Source organism: Panthera leo (assembly GCF_018350215.1).
Source record: "Panthera leo isolate Ple1 chromosome F3 unlocalized genomic scaffold, P.leo_Ple1_pat1.1 chrF3_random_Un_scaffold_30, whole genome shotgun sequence".
Lineage (NCBI taxonomy): Eukaryota > Metazoa > Chordata > Mammalia > Carnivora > Felidae > Panthera > Panthera leo.
Window position 1 is genome coordinate 625,780 of NW_024962231.1, and position 19,730 is coordinate 645,509.

The following is a 19,730-nucleotide window of genomic DNA, read 5'->3' on the forward strand; positions in this document are numbered from 1 at the left end:
TGAGGAAAGAATGGAAGACATCCGAGAGACCCTTACCACAGACATAAAAGAGTTCAAGAATCAGAGATGAAGAGGGCAGTAAAAATGAACAGCAAGCTGGAAGAAGCAGAGGAACAAATTAATGACCTAGAAGACAAAGTAATGGAAAGCAGTGAAGCTGAAGAAGACAAAGACGAATTATCCAATGCAAGAATAGACTTAAGGCACTCGGTGACTCTGTCAAATGTAAAAACATTCATATGATAGGAGTCCCAGAAGAAGAAGACAGAAAGAAGGGGACAGATAATTGATTTGAAGACACAATAACTGAAAAATTCCCTAATGTGGAGAAGAAAACAGACATCCAGATCCAGGAGACACAGAGAACTTCCATCAAAATCAATACCCAAGACATGTTGTAATGAATTTGCAAAATATACTGCTAACATCTTTTTTTTTTTAGTGTTTTGTTTTTTGGTTTATTTTTATTTTTTATTTCCGTGACAGAACACAGACACAAGCGGGGGAGGGGCAGAGAGAGAGAGAGAGAGAGAGAGATTCCCAAGCACTCTCTGTGCTGTCAGTGCAGAGCCCATTGGAGGGCTTAAACCCACAAACTGCGAGGTCACGACTTGAGCTAAGATCAAGTCATGCTTCACCGACTGAGCCACGCAGGCGCCCCACTGCTACAAATCTTAAAAGCAGCAAAACAAGTCATTCACTTCCAAGGGAAAACCCACAAGGCTAGCAGGAGATTTTTCAACAGAAACTTTGCAAGGCAGAAGGAAATGGCATGATATATTCAAAGTGCTGAATGAGAAAAATCTGCAGCCAAATATACTCTATCCAGTAAGGCTATCATTCATAATGGAAGGAGAGATAAAGAATTTCTCAAACAAAAATGGAAGGAGTTTGTGACCACTAAATCAGCCTGTAAGAAATATTATCGGGGACTCTGAGTGGAAAGGAGAGATCAAAAGTGACAGTATAAAGGCAGGAAATGTAAAAGCAGTAAAAATGTATATTTCTGTAAAAAAAATATCATCAAGGAATGCCCCCCAAAAGGATATACAATATAATAGCTTATCAAAACATGGGGAGGAGAAAAAAAATGAGCTCTAACTTAAGTGACCATCAACTTAATATAGACTGCTACACGCAGAAGAGGTGATATACAAATTAATGCTTATCATATACCAAAACCCACACTAATAACCATGCAAAGAATAAAGAGAAAGAAATCCAAATATATCATTAAAGCAAATTAGAAAGATATCAAAGGGAGAAAAACAATAAAGGATTTGAGAAAATCTCCAGAAACAACCACAAAACAAGTAGTAAAATGACAATAAATACATACCTGTCAATAATTACTTTGGATATAAATGGAATAAACACTCCCAACCAAAAGACCTAGGGTGACAGGATGGATTAAAAAACAAGACCCATCTGTATGCTGCCTATAAAAACCTCGTTTTAGACATAAAGACACCTGCAGATTGAAAGTGAGGGGATGCTTGCACTGTTGGTGGTAATGCAAACTGGTGCAGCCTCTCTGGAAAACAGTGCGTAGGTTCCTCAAAACAATTGAAAATCGAACTACCCTACGACCCCTCTATAGCACTACTGGGAGTTTATGCAAAGGATACAGGAATGCTGATTCATAGGGGCACATGTACTCCAATGTCTATAGCAGTGCTTTCAACAATAGCCAAATTCTGGAAAGAGCCTAAATGCCCATCAACTGATAAATGGATAAAGAGATGTGGTTTATATATACACTGAAATACTACCTGGCAAGGAGAAAGAGTGAAATCGTGCTATCTCTTGCAATATGGATGGAACTAGAAGGTATTATGCTACATGAAATAAGTCACAGAAAGACAGATATCATATGTTTTTGCTCTTATGTGGAACTTGAGAAACTTAACAGAAGACCGTGGGGGAAGGGAAGGGGAAAAATAGTTACAAACAGAGCAGGAGAGGGGCAAACCATAGGAGACTCTTGAATGCAGAGAACAAAGAGAGGGTTGATGGGGGCGGTGGGTAAGAAGGGAAAGTGGGTGGTGGGCATTGAGGAGGGCACTTGTTGGGATGAGCCCTGGGTGTTGTCTATAAGTGATGAACCACGGGAATCTACTCCCAAAACCAAGAGCACACTATACACAGTGTATGTTAGCCAAGTTGACAATAAATTCTATTAAAAAAAAATGAAAGCGAGGGGATGAAGAAAAAATTTATCACGTTAAAAGAAAAAAAAAATACCGATACTTTTGTTAGACAAAAGAGCCCTTAAAACAAAGACTGTGGGGCACCTGGGTGCCTCAGTCATTTGAGCGACCGACTAGGTCTTGGCTCAGGTAATGATCTTATGGCTGGTGGCTTTGAGCCCCATGTTGGGCTCCAGGCTGACAGCATGGAGGCTGCTTGAAATTTTCTCTCCCCCTTTCTATGTCCTTCCCCAACTCTGTCTCTCTCAAAATAAACAACCAAAAACAAAGACTGTAGCAATAGCCAAAGAATGCTACTATATCATAATAAAGGGTACAATCCAATAGGAAGATCTAACAAATGTAAATATTTATGCACCCACCACGAGAGCACTCAAGTACATAAAACAATAACCAACATAAAGGAACTAATTGATAATAAGACAGTAATAGGGTACTTTAACACCCCATTTACATCAACAGATCTTAACAAAAAATCACCAAAAAATACATCTTAACAGAAAATCACCAAAGAAACAATGGCTTTGAGCCATACAGAGAAAGACAGATATCATATGTGTTCACTCTTATGTGGATCCTGAGAAACTTAACAGGAATCCATGGGGGAGGGGAAGGAAAAAAAAAAGAGGTTAGAGTGGAAGAGAGCCAAAGGATAAGACACTCTTAAAAACTGAGAACAAATTGAGGGCTGATGGGGGGTGGGAGGGAGTGGAGGGCGGGTGATGGGTATTGAGGAACGCACCTGTTGAGATGAGCACTGGGTGTTGTATGGAAACCAATTTGACAATAAATTTCATATATTTAATAAAAAAAAAAAAGAAAAAGAAACAATGGCTTTGAATGACAGAGTGGCCCAGATTGGACTTAAGAGATTTTTTCAGAACGTTCCATCTTGAAACAGAATACACGTTGTTTTCAAGTGTACATGGAATATTCTCAAGAATGGATCACAAACAAAAAACAGGCCTTAATTATTAAAAACAATACATGCAGGTTAAATAACGTGCTACTACACTGGAATGGGTTAAGCAAGAGATACAAGAAGAAACTTAAAAAATTACGTGTATACAAATGGAAATAAAAAAAAAAAAAAAAACCAATGGTCTGAAACCTTTGACATGCTGCAAACGTGGTCCTAAGAGGGAAGTACATAGCAATATAAGCCTACTTCAAGAAGCAAGAAAAATTTCAACCAACCTAACCTTATACCTAAAGGAGCTAGAAAAAGAACAACAAATGAAGCCTGAAGCCAGCAGAAGAAAGCAAGTAATGATCAGAACAGGGGCCCTTGGGTGGCTTATCTGGTTAAGTGTCTGACTCTCGATTTTGGCTCAGGTCATGATCTCACAGTTGTGAGATCGAGCCCCGTGTTAGGCTCTCTGCTGGCAGCATGGAACCTGTCTGGGATTGTCTCTTTCGCTCTCTCTCTCTCTGTCTCTTTCTCTGCCCATCTCCCACTCATGTGTGGTGTCTCTCAAAATAAAATTAAAAAAAAAGAGATTAAAGCAGAAATGAATGATAGACAAACAGAAAACAGAAAATACTAGAACAGATCAATGAAACCTAGAGCTGGTTCTTTGTAAAAATTAAAACTGATAAGGTGTTAGCCAGAGTAATCAACAAGAAAATAGAAAAGACCAAAATAAAACCACAAATGTGAGAGTAGAAATAAGAACCAACACCACAGAAATACAAACATTTATGAGAGAATACTGTGAAAAAATGTATGCCAACAAGTTGGACAACTTAGAAGAAATGAATAAATTCCTGGAAATATATAACTTACCAAAGTAAAACAAGAAGAAATAGAAAATTTGAAAAAAATCAATAACCAGCAAGGAAACTGAATCAGGAATCAAAAAACTCTCAACAAACACAAGTCTAGGACCAGATGCCTTCAGACATAAATTTTAACATGTAAAGAAGAGCTAATACAAAAAAAAAAAAAAAAAGTTTAACCTGTCCTTTTCAAATTGTTCCAGAAAAACATAAAAGGAAGGGAAACTTCCAAATTCATTCTATGCCAGCTTTACCCTGATACCAAAACCAGATAAAGACACCACAAAGAGAATTACAGGCCAGCATCTCTGATGAACATGCAAAAATCTTCAACAAAATAAGCAAACTGAATCCAACAATACATTAAAAAATCATTCACCGGGGGCAGAAGCAGCTGGGTGGCTTAGTCAGGTAAGCATCCAACATCAGCTCAGGTTATGATCTCATGGTCCATCGGTTTGAGCCCAGTGTCAGGCTCTGTTGACAGCTTGGACCCTGGAGCCTATTTCAGATTCTGTGTTTCCCTCTCTCTCTGTCCCTCCCCTGTTTGTGCTCCTTCTCAAAAATAAACATTAAAAAAATCATTCAATCACTCACTATAACCAAATGGGATTTATCCCTGGTTTGCAGGGGTGGTTCAATATTTGCAAATCAATAAATGTGATACCTCATATTAATTTTCAAAAAAGCATAAAGTCATATCATTGCAATAGATGCAGAAAAAGAATTTGACAAACTATAACATCCATTCATGATACAAACCTCAACAAAGTAGGCTTAGAGGAACCATACCTCAACATAATAAAGGCCATATATGGAAAATGAGCAGCTAATATGATCCTAACTGGGGAAAAACTGAGAGAAAAACTTCTTAGATCTTGCTTCTAGTTATCTGCTTCTCATGAGCACCATTGGTTGTTAATAAATTAATCTTAACATTTATTACATCCTACTTTAATGGAGACCAATTTCTCCTATACAAGTTTGTGTCTTATATCTTTTTTTTCATCCACTTTTCAATTTATCATTTTTGTTTTTTTCTTAACGAACTCCCCAAAGGTTAGATTTCTTTTGTTCACAAATCTGTTAGGAAAAGTGTGGCCAGGACAGGTAGTCTCTGCCCTGCTCAGCTTCAGGTGGGGCAACTGAAAGGTTTGGGGCTGGATCCATTTGAAGATTTGTTCACTAAGGTCTGGTGGTTGATGCTGGCTATTGCCTGGGACTTCAGGAGGCAGCAGAAACAAACTGACACACCTAGACCCTCTTTGTGGCCTAGGATTCCTCACTAGATGGGGAGCTAGATTCCAAGTAAGCAGCCTGAGATACAGAGCAAGGCAGAAGCTGTATCGCCTTTTGTCACCTAGGCTTGGGATACACACAAGATCATAGTCACATATTCTGTTCATTAGGAGCAAGTCACTAAGGTTGTTCCATGGCCTTTTTTTTAATGGAATTAATATTTAAAACCTATGGACACCTTTAAAAAGTAGTATAATTTAGCCGGTGGCCACAAATGTTTGTATTCTTCCCACCTAAAAAATACATTCACTCCCCTCCCCCTCGAATACCTCCTGCAAGTCTCAGTTATCATGGCATCAGCTTCAGGGATTGAGTCCAAGATCTTACCATCTTAATCAGGTGCAGTGGGGATAAGCTGCCTGGGTTATGGTATCTCAAGTATAGCCCCTTGATTGCAAGGGTTCTCAATATGAGGACTTGAGAACGAAAGAGACAGTTATTTACCACTCACAAATGGAACATTCTAGTCAACTGCTAAAGACTCACCCATTCAGAAAAAGAAGATGGGAAGCACCCTAGTCCATAAGAGTTTTGAAATATAGCCTGATGCATGCTGTCAGTTCTTAAGTTAGGACTTAGTCCTAACCACAGGAATACTTTCTCCATGTCTCTTCCCTTTCTTTACTCTTTAAACTCTTGGTTCCTTCCTTTTCATAAGGAATGACTTGTATTTGCAGCTGTTTTTTCATCCTGCTTCCTCCCTGTGGGACTTCTAAGACCCAAAGGCCTCTTTTCATTTTGCACTATTTGGCCCCTTTTAGTCCAAGGTAGCAAATAGTATGTTTGCTACTATAAATCTCTTACCTTTTTTAGTTTTCTGTAAATATTACTGGATTTCATGCCGTGTTTTAGCAAAGCGACCCTCCCAAGTCCTTTTGAGATAAGCTTTTCGCTTCAGTTTCCTGTGAAGCTCTTATAGGACAATGCCTTTAAAATTCGTCTACTCTTGGGGCTCCTGGCTGGCTCAGTTGGTAGAGCATGTGACACTTGATCTCTGGGTGCTGAGTTTATGCTAATTCCACACCCATGTCGGGTGTGGAACCTACTTAAAAAAAAAATCTTATACTCTTAAGATCCTTAAAGAAATTGGAGGCATACCTTAAATCTTTCTGTTTTCCTGGTAGCACCCTGGATTTTTTCTTAACCCAAAAGCCATTTCTTTATTTTAGCATTATTTGACAGTTCAACATGTAGAGAGGCTGTAAAGGAGAAATAGATACTTGAACCCTGTAAGTCCTGGTTCCTTTCAGTTGCATAGTCTTTCTTTAGTTTCTCTTTCCTATCCGTTTTACTTTCAGGTATTTTGTAGCATGACTTCCCTTTCCTCCGGTGTCATTTTCTTCACTTGCTTAGAGACCCTTGCTGTCAGCCTCTTCACAGGCCTTCAGGGTTCCACTAAGAGTCTTGTGGAGGCCATTTTTGGGTCTCATCCTTACGCTTTTCTACATCTTTCCACTTCCACCTACTCTTGGTTCAAAGGAAGTTTACTTTTAGGGTCTTTTGAATAGCAGCACACCATTTTTAGTATCAGTATCTGTGGTAGTAATTTACTGCTGCATAATAAGCCACCTCAAAACCTAGTAGTTCAAAACAGCATTTATCTTGTTCACCAATTTTAGTTTAGGCAAAGCAGAGTAGGGCACCTCATTTCTTCTTCATTTGGCATCAGCTGGCATAACTGGAAGCTGGAGACTAGAATCATCTAAAGGCTTGTTCACGCACATGTTTGGCTGTTGAGGCTGGCCTTTGGCTAGAACGTTGGCTAGTCTCAGCTGGAGTATCTACATGAAGACTCACTAGGTAGCCTGGGATTCCTCACAACGTGGTGGCTGGGTTCTAAGGGTGAGCTTCCCTAGAGAAAGAAAGTCAGATGGAAGCTGTATCACATTTTCTAAGCTGGCCTTAAAAATCACAGCAGTTGGGGCGCCTGGGTGGCTCAGTCGGTTAAGCGTCCGACATCAGCTCAGGTCACGATCTCGCGGTCCACGAGTTCGAGCCCCGCGTCGGGCTCTGGGCTGATGGCTCAGAGCCTGGAGCCTGCTTCCGATTCTGTGTCTCCCTCTCTCTCTGCCCCTCCCCCGTTCATGCTCTGTCTCTCTCTGTCCCAAAAATAAATAAATGTTAAAAAAAATTTAAAAAAAATCACAGCAGTTCTGCATATTCTGTTCACTAGAAACCAGTTACTGAAGCCAGCATATATTTAAGGGGAGGAATTTTCACAGAAGTATCAACGAATTTATAAAACCACCACATCCATTCACCTTGTCTTACCAATCATATAGAATGGATGGAAGTCCTTCCCAACTCAGCATCACTGAAACTCCAGCAAGTTTTGTTGTGGTTGTTTTTGTTTAGTATGATCTCTTATTTTCTGGAAAGTAACAACGGATTACAAGATAACAGTATTGAATTAAATTTTTTTTTGCTTCAAAAAAATATGTGGATCATCCAATTAATGTTTTATACTGGGAGATGTGATTTCTTAACACATCCTGGAGAATCATTTCTCCTGGGAATGCACTTCAAATTAGCATAAAACATTTGCAGTTCAGAAACAGACCGTGGTGTTAGAATCATTACTTATAGATTCATGAATTAGAGTCTTATTTCCAGAGTCTTATCTTGGGACGTATTTTTTGACTTGGGCATACATAAGTCAATATGATATTGCTAAAACTTCTTTAAAAGTTATGGAGTGTTAAGATGGGGGAAGGGCCAAGAGACTTTTTCCTAAGAGGGGACTTATTTTATGAAAGAAAGATATGAAAAAATCATAGAAAAATAAAAGTATAGAATCGAGTGCAAATGTTGTGTAGTAAAGAGAATGATAGCAAAAATCTATTTCAGTAACACCTGATGGCTTTAACTTGGCTCTTGATTTTCTGAGTTGTTTAAGGTTCCACATTCCAAGACAGGTAACATTTTATTGCAAATGAGTTTATTTAAAAATTTGAGTGCCTGGCTGGCTCAGTTATTCTTGATCTTGAGATTGTGAGTTCAAGCATCACACTGGGCATAGAGATTACTTAAAATCTGAAAAAAAAATTTTTTTCATAGTAGTTTTGAGTTAGACTCTTTTCACTCCCTTCCAAACTATAGTGTTTTATTCATGCAGGCTGATGTCCCTACAACAGAACTGGAAACTACATCTTCAAAATGTCTACACCTGGATGCAAAAAATCAAGTTCTTCAACAAGAGTTATTATCAATGAAATCTTTCGAAGAAGAACGTGAAAAACTAGAGAGCAATAACAAGAAGTTACAGCAAGAAGTAGTAAAATTGAAACAATTTATGGAAATGAATATGGTAGAACGCAGTCAAATGGAACAGTATAAACGGGAGATTGAAGAAAGAGCACGACTGGACATAGAAGAAAAATTACACGAAGTCAACCTGTTTTTACAGGTTAGTTGATCTGTAATGTGCTTTAATTCATTTCACTGCAAATTACATTTTGGATAGATGTATTGTAGGGGTTTCCTCTACTTGCTTTATGGTAATTTGTAGATTTCTGGAGGCATTTTTCCCCCCTTTAAAGATTTCAGTTTTCATCATTATTCCTACTAAATCGAGAGGATAAGAAAAAATGATGATTTAAACAACTAGTCTCACTATGAAGAGGAAAAGAAAAATGATTTAAAAATTGCACTGTACTTGGATTATTCTTAAGTTTATTGTTGACTTTTAAAATTTTGTCATTGATTCTACTATTTGAATTATCAGATTGTGTGAATACTAATACAAGAATGATTCAACTTTAATTTTATAAATCATATTCAGTTGACATTGATGATAAATATTTTACATTTGAGCTTTTTTTCATTTAAAATTGCTCTCTGAATCATTGGGTCCGAACTAAAGGAAACAGGTATAATTAATTATTCAGTTTATAGCTATTTTAAAACTATCCTGTTAATTTGCTTTAGGCACAAGCAGCAGCTCAAGAAGACTTGGACCAGTTAAGAGAAAATGCTCATGCTTCAACGAGAAGTCAAATGGAACTTAGAATTAGAGATCTGGAATCTCAGGTCTCTACAATGAAGACTTCTCAAGAAGATTCGACTAAAACAGAGTTGGAAACCTACAGGCAACTCTACCTAGAAGAATTAAAAGTTAGAAAGTCCTTGAGAAATAAGCTGAACACGTAAGTCAAAACAGAATCATAGACAAGAAATTTAGCTTATTAATTTGCTTCTAAAGCATAATTTCTGTGGAGCCAAGATCATGAGATGAGTAGGAAGTGAAAGCCAACTAGATCGTGTCATTTTGAGAAATGATGTTTCTAAGTGAACTTACCTTTGAAATGTTAGTCCAGGACAGTTTCAATCCCTCCTCTTTTTTTCGGTTTTACAGGACCTCTTCCCCCACCCCCTCCCACACCCCCCGCCCTGTATATTTTCCATTGATCGGATCTGCTAGTCTTTAAGTGCATTGTTTGAAGCTTTCTCATTTAGAAGCATATTAGTATAAAATTGATTGTCAGAATTACCCTAACTAGAAATGTCGATGAGTTTCTTTTTGGAAGATTACATCTTTAACCTAAAAGGTCAAGTACTACTACTACTACTCATCCTGGCAGCTTGGTACATTTATTCTCTTGATTGTGATCTTTGGTATGATTACTAGAGTGGGCCTTGAGAAAAACTATCCTTTATGCTTTTTCTACTTTACATAAAGGCATACAGGTGAAATACAGAAAGACTCACACAGGGCTGAAGGGTAGTATAATTCCCAAAATGGCTAAAAAGAGCACCGTGGTGGGAGGGAGATATGTGGAAGACTGAAGACAGAAAGGGCAGATTCTGCCTCCAGTGCCTTGGTAACTGTTATAAGCTAATTGCCTCTGTAGCTGTTTTAGTTCTTTCTGATCACACCTCTGCCATCTACTATCTCCCCTAGAGATTGTTGGTCTCAATGATTCGTCAGTGTCAAATGCTCAGTTTCTTTGAGATAATAAGTGAAATGTACAAGAGTGGTGAAAGCAAACGCTTGAAAATGTCTTTGAGGGATGGTTTAGTTTTATATCTGTGAACAGGTTTACTAAATATAAGTATGTATATATAATGGTATCCTGAAGCATCCTGTCAGTACAGCCATCCCAGAAGACAGCAAGTATTATTTGTTAAGCCATGTACATCACTGATAGCCACTTCTTTCCCTTCCCTAATTTGAATTGTTAGGAATCCCCCTGGAAACAAAAGTATTTCTTTAGAACAATTTTAAAAGTACAATTTTAGATAGTAGGTGTGCTCTGTCACATGTTCAGTGCTAAAACACTGTTCAATGGCAAATGCTATTTACTATTATGGAAACTTAAAAAAATGTATGTCATTTAGGAACGATTTAGGGAAAAAGAAAATGTATTTGTGTTTTTTAATCTTCACAGGACTAATGAGAGACTGTCAGAGAGCAATACAAAACTTCTTGTGGAGAGACAGCAGCACCAAACTTTACTCAGGACCCTTACTATGAGCCCAGGCCTGGAACCACCTTATTGTGGACATTTTGAAAATAATTTAGTGCTCAATGGAAACTTTACTCCAGGAGGAAACTTAGTGATTCCTACCTTGAACCCACAGCCGTCATATGACTACTGGGAGACTTCCTTGTGGAAGGTTAGTTATATTATCTGTTTTACTTTGGGTTTCAGATATCTGATATAATTGTTACATTTAATTTGGTGAAATTCTGAGTTGTTTAAGTAACTAATACATACGAAGTAAAAGTCATAATTATATGTGCTAAGAAAGAACTGAGGTAAATTATATATATATATATATATATATATGTATATATATATATAATATATATAATATATTAATATATATTATATTATATATAATATATATTATATATAATATATATAATATAATATTAATATAATGTATATAATATATATTATAATATAATATATAATATATATAATATTAGTCCCTTGATCTCTCATTTCTAAGAGATACTTATTTTTATTTTATTTTACCGAGAGAATGAGTGAGTGCATGCAGGGGAGGGGCAAAAGGAGAGGAAGAAAGAGAATCCCAAGCAGGTTTCATGCTCAGCACAGAGCTGAATGTGGGGCTCTGTCTCAAAACCATGAGATCATGACCTGAGTCAAAATGAAGATTTGGACACTAAAAACAACTGAGCCACACAGATGCGCCACAAGAGACACCTAGTATTAACTGTATTCAGTAAATACAACTAAACTGACCCATGTAAAATTTCCTGAAAAGCTTTCATTTAAATTTGATTTTAGAAAGTAAATGTGATTGCCTGCTAACCATAGGTACACTTAGATGCTTGGACTTATTTTCAGTTGGCAGTGGTTCATAAACATTTGAAAGTTTTGTTATAATCCAGTTTTTGCACCCCTGTATGTCAGTGAATGATCGTCCTCCAAACACTTAACGACATGAATGTTTACTATTTAAAAGAATCCATGGGGGTGCCTGGGTGGCTCAGTCAGTTCAGCGTCTAACTCTTGATCTCAGCTTAGGTTTTGATCTCAGGGTCATGAGTTCAAGTCCTGCATTGGGCTCTACGCTAAGCATGGAGGCTACTTTAAAAAAAAAGAATCCATGGTAAGTCCTTTTTATGAATTAAATCAACTTGTACCACTAAAAAGATTAATTTCTCTTTTAAGTTAAAATTTTGCTATTTTCTTACATGAGAATACATCTTTAATTGCTTTCTTATTTATGGCACTCTTTTTTCTTTTTCCTTTTTTTTGACTTATACCACCTTTGTTTCTATTTTTATCAAATATCTTGATGAGTGATTGTAGAGCATTTTATAAATAGCTAAATCAAGCAAATATTTGAATTTTTAAATGAAACCTTTTTTTCTTCAAATGAGTTCTTTGCCCCTTTCTCTTTTCTTTTTCTGGAAACCCTTGAAAGCAAGTATTATTACACTGGATGTTGTCACACAGGTCCCTTAACCTAGCCTCATTTTAAAAAATTTTTTTTTATTTTTGATTTTTGGCTTGGATGATTTCTACTACCCTGTCTTGCAAATTGTTGATCTGTTCTTCTGCATCTTCTTATCTGCTGTTGATCCCCTCTAGTGTATTTGTTATTTCTGTTATTGTATTCTTCAGCTCTGATTGGTTCTTTTTTATATTTTCTGTCTCTTTGTTGATGTTATCACTGGATCCATTCATTCTTCTCCCAAGTTCACTGAGCATCTTTATGACCGTTACTTTGAACTCTTTATGAGGTACATTACTTATCTCTGTTTCACTTAGTTGTTTTCTTAGGTTTTCTCATGTTCTTTCATTTGGAATGTACTCCTCTGTGTCTTCAGTTTGTCTGACTTTCCATGTTTGTTCCTAAAATGGTTCCTATCAACTTTTTCTCTCTTTCGAGTGGGTGTTGCTTTTGAACAATGTACGTTAGTTATGAAGTCAAGGAAGAAGAGAATGTTTCTGTAAGTGTTGTCTAGTCATTTTTCTCGGTGGAGCTGTGACAGGTGACACTGGGTAGGTGGCAAGTAACCCTGTTCTTTTCTTTCTAAATTCAGAACACAGGAGACAGGGATATGGAGAGAAACTTAGTAGCTTTATTACTAATACACACTAACAAATTGGAGGACATGATTTAGGTTATGTTAGCCACATTGGGCTTCCTCCCAAATTGGGCACTTCCCCACACAGTTGTAAATTGAGGAAACAAATGCTTGACACCCACCCTGGGGGCAGGGTGCTTACCACAGAGCTGAGAGCAGACCCAAACTCATGTTACTGTGGGCAGGCACATCTTTTCAAATAGGAGATTCAGAAACACATAAGCACTGCTTAGCTCCTTCTCCCAAATTCACCCGTTAGGTAAGTCTCCCTTCCCGTCGGGAGGGAGAGAGAGATAAGTCCACATGTGAGAAGTGAAGATTCACCTATAATTTCCGACTGGATTTAAATTATAAATAAAGTGTATTGTGTCTTTTGTACATACCAACGAATGATGAGAGGTTAGGCAGAAGCATGCTAGATGGGAAAGAGAAATCTGTGTTGGGTTTTAAATTTTGCTATAAATAACCACACCATCGGTTCACTCATTAGTTGATTGATTTTGGTAAACCAAATTTTCTTTGGAAGGAATAAATAATGCTTTCAGGAAGAATTTCCTCAGTTTCAGCTTGCTTGCTTCACCTAAAGATTTTCTCTTTCAAGTTCTCTGTCCTGTGGTTTAAAAAAGTTGTGCTTGGGGCGCCTGGGTGGCTCAGTTGGTTAAGCGGCCAACTTCAGCTCAGGTCATGATCTCGCGGTCTGTGAGTTCGAGCCCCGCATCGGGCCCTGTGCTGACAGCTCAGAGCCTGGAGCCTGTTTCAGATTCTGTGTCTCCCTCTCTCTGACCCTCCCCCATTCATGCTCTGTCTCTCTCTGTCTCAAAAGTAAATAAACATTAAAAAAAATTAAAGAAAAAGTTGTGCTTAAAAATTGACTGCTACTAAAAGAAGTTAACATAATTTCTGTTCCTTTATTTTCATTCATGACTTTAAAATTTGTAATTTAGTTAGAGAGCTACTATTGTGTACCTCATACCTAAGCATTACTGAACCACATGACAAAGTTTTATGTATTCATTTTCTCTGAGTTATACTTAAAATACACGTATTTTTCCTGACTATGAGGAAGTAACTGGCATAGAACTCTAGGCTTGGTAAGACCACAAGTGTATTCCTGGTCTGCATCTAGTTGGTTTCATGACCTCAGGCAAAGTACACTCTCTCTGAGCCCTTTTTGTCTATTACGCAAAATTCGGGATTTTGACTAAATTAGTGACTTTTATACCTTCAAAATAATTTTTTTCAAAGAATAGAACGTTGTTTTTGTTTTTTGTTTTTTGCATTAAACTGTATTGTGTAAAACAGAGAGAAGTAGAGCTGTCTAACTAAAGAAGAGATGGAGACTACGGCTGTGACTTCCTTGTCCCTCAATCCTGCAGTGTCCCCAACCGAACCTTAGATTTCTATGGGCCATATTTGAATATTAACAGTTAATGAGAAAATCCTTCTAATTAAAAATCCTTTAAAAATGTTCTTTGAATTAAAATTTGCTGATATATAGTTTTTCTGTGTATAATTTTCTCACCCTCTTATATTTCTGATCAATGGAAAGGTATACATAAAAGTACACATGTGTTCTTATTCATGGACTTGAAAGCTATTTTCACCATCGAAACACAGTTTTTACTTAGATAAAAATATAAAGGTCACAGAAGTAAATATTTAGGAAAAGAGCTTTTGGGGAAAAGATGCAACATTACCTTGGTAGCTCCTTAAGTCATGTCATATAGAAAACGAGGTTTATATTTTATATCTTATTTATTAATGGTAATATAAAATTGTTTGAATAAAGCCTTCTCCCATCATCTGGTATTGAGTTATTAATTTTATAAGTCTGGTGTAGTCATGTTGTCCCATTCATTTTATAAGGCCTGAATATAATGCTATTGTCAAAAAAGTGTTATGGTTCCTCAAAAACTTAAAAATAGATATTCATTAATTCCACTGCTGCGTATTTACCCAAAGAAAATGAAAACACTAATTTGAAAAGTTGTATGCATCCCTATGTTTATGGAAACATTGTTTGCGATAACCAAAATAGGGAAGCAACCTAAGTGTCCATGGACAGATGAATGGATAAAGACAATGTGTAATATGTATACAATGAAATATAGCTCAGCTATCAAAAAGAATGAGATCTTGCCATTTGTGACAACATTGATAGACCTAGAGGGTATTATGCTAGGTGAAATAATTCGGAGAGAGACAAATAAATACTATCTTATTTCACTTACATGTGGAGTACAAAAAAAAAAAACAAAACAAGTGAACAAACAGAATCATAACTACAGAGGACAAATTTGTGGTTGCTAGAGGGGAGGTGGATAGAGAGGTATGGGCAAAATAGGTGAAGGGGAGTAAGAGGTACAAATTCCAGTTATAAAGTAAATAAGTCACAGGAATGAAGAATACAGCATATGGAATATCCTCAATAAAATTGTATTAATGTTGTATGGTGACAGAGGGTAACTACACGTACGGTAGCAAGCTTAGCATAGTGTATACAATTGTCCAATCTGAATTTGTATACTGAAAAACTAGTGTAACATTGTATGTCAACTATACTTCAATTATAAAAAAGGTATTAGGGAAAACAGTCTTTGAAAATATTGGGAAACATGTCAGCCAAAACATTTGTCCTCACACCTAAATTTGTAAAGACATTGGAATCCTTATCACCACAGTGTTGATTATGTCCTGTACACTATTTTGGAGCCTGTTTGGGGCATTCAGGGAGAGGCTACCTTGTCTAGGAAAGATCTAAATAAGAACATTCTAGACAGGAACAGTTGTATTATACAGTTGACCCTTGACCAACATGGTTTTGCACTGTGTGGGTCTACTTTACTTACACATGGATTATTTTTGGATACTGTACAGTACTGTAAGTGTATTTCCTCTTCCTTCCATTTTTCTCAATGTCATTTTTTGCCCTAGCTTATTCTACTGTACGAAACATGTATGAACCGGCTGTTTATGTTACCGGTAATGCTTCCAGTCAACAGTAGGCTATTAGTAATTAAGTTTTGGGGGATGAAAAATTATATACAGGTTTTTGACTGTACCCCTCCCCTGTGTTATTCAAGGGTCACCTATAGTTTTAAATATTCGTACACATTTCATAAATAAGTGGATAACCATAACTTTAATAAGTCAAGTGTTTCAAAACTTGGTCCTAATTTGGAGAAAGGAAACAAAGTTACAATTGAAAATTGTATATTGTTTTCCTTATCTCTAATGGAGAAAGTTATACATCAGAAGCTAACTTTGAAAACTGTTGTAACCCTCTATTTTTCCTTTCTTCAAAGAGATTTTCTGAAATCTTTGTGTGCATATGAAAATAAATAAGTGTTTTAGTCATAATACAGATAGCAAAATATTTTTACTCAATTTTTTGCCAGTAGAATTTCCACATGACAGTAAGACAGTCCCACTTTCTTCATTTTATATGTATTTAAGAGTCAGTCCTGAAAAATTAATAGCAAAAAGCATTCCTTCAAATTTTGTTTTTCTAAAAGTGAAAAAATGGAAAGCCCATTTTAAGGAACTATTCATTAAGGTAAAAAACTGATTAAACTTTCATAAATGGCAGTTTTTCTAATCATTTCCAAGTAATAATTCAGTATACAATATGATTCTTGTTTAAACTTTTTTGTACCAGTAAGACCAAACATCACGTTTCAGAGATTATACACATTCAATAGATCAATATTAATTGTGCTTTTTATCAGATTCACTTAAATAGTATTATATATATATATATGTATATATATATATATACATATAATATGCACATATTATATATATTAGTATAATACACATAATGTATTATATATATAATATACGCATATTATATATATGTATACACACACACGTGTATATGTATACATATATATAATATATATGTATTATACATACATATACACGTGTATACATATACACGTGTGTGTGTGTGTGTGTGTGTGTGTGTGTGTGTGTATGTATCTGTTCTCCGTTATCTAAAACTAAAATAAAATAGGTAGGAATTTATTTTATTCATGTGATAGTTTTTCTATTTAAGCAATCCCTAACTTTGGTTTAATCTCTACAAGTATTATTTCAAGACCACATGTCATAAGCTATATATAATTCCTACCATGTCTTGTTTACCTTACACATTCTAAATAATATTTGGCTTATTTCAGATGCAGCGGGAGTTGGAAAAAGAATAACCAGAGCACTAGAAGAAGGTATGTTGCCAAAATGTATGAAGTTAGATATCATTGATTTCTGAACTAAACTATAAATAGTAAATGGCATCCCTTTCCATTGTTTGGATAATAGATACTACATTCACATTTTTTGTACATATCTAATAAAAAATGTAAAAGCATGAGCATAATGAAGAACACACTTCTTCCTCATTTAGTCCTCATGTTTCATAGCTCTTTTAAAATCTCCCACAAGTCTAGGGGCACCCAGGTGGCTCAGTCGGTTGGGCGACTGATTTCAGCTCAGGTGGGTTCAGGCCCCACAGAGGGCTCTGTGCTGAAAGCTCGGAGCCTGGAGCCTGCTTCAGATTCTGTGTCTCCCTCTCTCTGTGCCCCTGCCCGCTTGTGGTTTGTCTCTCTCTCAAAAATAAACGTTAAAGAAGTTTTTTCAATCTCCCTAAGTCTATATATCTGTTATTATTTCTGGCAACAATCTTCCTTCACTGGTGCCATCCCTGTGGAACTGTCAACCTGCACAAGTCTCAGAAAAGGTGTGCTTTATCAAATTGTTGTTTCTGCTAGTGACAGAAGACCCAAAAATCCAAAGTCGTCTTAGTAATGCTTGGTTAAGTAATTAGAGGTCATATAGCTGTCACTTGACAGGTAACGGGTTTCAATCTTCACTCATTGACTTTGTCATTGCTTTTGCCCTTGGGTAAAACTTCAAGTTCCTTAGCATGGAATGAAAACACCCAAATCAGTTTGCTTCTTGCCAGATGATTCAGCCTTGTCTCTCACTATTTGCCCTACTCTGCTGCTTTGCTCTAGCACCTTGTCAAACTAAATTACTCATAATTGCACAAGTGTTCTTCCTCACTTCTAGCTCTTTGTATGTGCTTCTTCCCTCTACCTAGCATACTTTTTCCTTGTCCTTCAGGTATCAGCTGACATATCACCTTCACCAAAGAGCAGACAATATTGACACAAAACTGGGATGTCCCTTCCGTATGTTCCAGTAGTGCTGTGTTTTATACCTGTCACTTACATCTGTTTACTTGGCTCTGTTTGGAAATGCCTGTTTGATTTTTCAGTTTATAGTTTATGATTGTTCAGGGTGGACTGTGTCCTCATCTTGTAATTTCACCTTGTAATGAAAAAACCAGAAACTCTGATATGTATCCACAATAGCATTCAGTGTGCAACCCTGAGCAAAATATATTTAATACTAATCTTGGGTTTCATATTGCAGTTGTACGTAGGTATTTTTCATTTTTCTTAACATCATAAAGGCCCCAACTTTCTTTTTTTCTTTTTCTTTTTTTTTTCTTTTCTTCTTCTTTTTTTTTTAATCACTTGTAGTTGAAAATTATTTTGGAGAAAGAAAATAATTCTTTCTTTTCCTTTTCAGCTGCTACCGAATTTGAATGAGGATCCTGTAGAAATCCTTTAGTATCTACTGATGATTCAATTATAAATCAAGATCCTGTATGGAAAGCATCACGAGAATATGTACAGATTTTGAACAAAAATTATATGATTTGAAAAATAAATAGAAAAAATTTACTGGATGCTTTCAAAACATTTTAATTGTTTCCCAATTGAACACAATATACAGCAAAGTCTTGATTAAAGGAAAATGTTTTTGTTTCATACGTGTGTAATGAAAATCTTTATAATATTTTAAACTATGTTTCTTGGCATCTCATTAACTTTTAAGCACATTTTGTACATGGAAACCAGCACTAGAGGGTTTTACATACATCAGACTGCTCCACTACCAGCGGTTTGAACAGCACCCAAACAACCAAGTTGTCATTAATACTTCAGTAGTGTTCATGGATGGCTTTTTGTATTTTCCAATTTTTATGACTATATGTGGGCCTAAAGATTTAGACATTATTTTGATGTATTCCTGCTATGGCTATTGACAATGTTTGTCATATTACATTTTTTTTTATAGTGCCATAAAACCTATCTATGATTTTAATTGTAAACACTGATTCGTAGCTCTTTCCACATGGAGAAATAAGATTTGCCAAAGGCTTTTCACCTTTTCTAGTTATTTATTTATTTATTTTTGATTTGCTTTTTAGAAACAAAGTTAGAGAAAGTAAAAATTAGAGAAAAAAAAAAGAACTCCCCCCCCCCGCCCCAAAGCCATTTGCAAGTAAATTGCTAATGGGATGCCTGATTCCTGTAGCATTTAAATCCTACAAGTCAGTACATTCCACATAACTACCATACAACCTTCACAATCAGAACATTAACTGTAATACACTGGACGCTTGAAAAATGGGGTTAAGGGCTCTGACCCCACCCTCCACAGTCAAAAAGCCATGAACAAATTTTGACCCCCAAAGACTTAACCACTACTACTACTACCAATAATCTTTTGTATATGTATCATACTCTATTCTTAAAATAAAGCTACAGAAAAAAATACCATGAAGAAAATTATAAAAGAAAATACATTTCCAGTACTGAAAAAAAAAATCTGTGTGTAGTCAGTGCACCCATTAAAACTGTTTTGTTCAAGGGTTAAGTATAATTCTATCATTTATTCCTCATAATTCTTTTTAAGTTTGGTCACTTATCTGTAGTATACGTTATACCAAGGAAGGTCCTGTTCAGAGCCATGTATTGAATTCAGTTGTATGTTTTAGTCTCTTTCACTCTAGAACAGTTCCT

At 36.2% G+C, this 19,730-nt stretch overlaps 1 protein-coding gene across 3 annotated transcripts in view; it reads left to right on the forward strand.

Annotated features, from left to right (window-relative positions):
* The window catches only part of LOC122212804 (ankyrin repeat domain-containing protein 26-like), a 45,025-nt gene extending 26,333 nt beyond the window's left edge, over nucleotides 1-18,692 (forward strand). For all 3 annotated transcript variants that reach the window (XM_042926768.1, XM_042926769.1, XM_042926770.1), the window contains 5 exons: nucleotides 8,404-8,694; nucleotides 9,216-9,433; nucleotides 10,676-10,904; nucleotides 17,037-17,081; nucleotides 18,451-18,692. In XM_042926768.1, coding sequence (XP_042782702.1) covers nucleotides 8,404-8,694; nucleotides 9,216-9,433; nucleotides 10,676-10,904; nucleotides 17,037-17,063 — 765 coding nt within the window. In that variant the 3' untranslated portion in view covers nucleotides 17,064-17,081; nucleotides 18,451-18,692. The remainder of the gene's footprint in view (nucleotides 1-8,403; nucleotides 8,695-9,215; nucleotides 9,434-10,675; nucleotides 10,905-17,036; nucleotides 17,082-18,450) is intronic.
* Nucleotides 18,693-19,730: the final 1,038 nt, after the last annotated feature.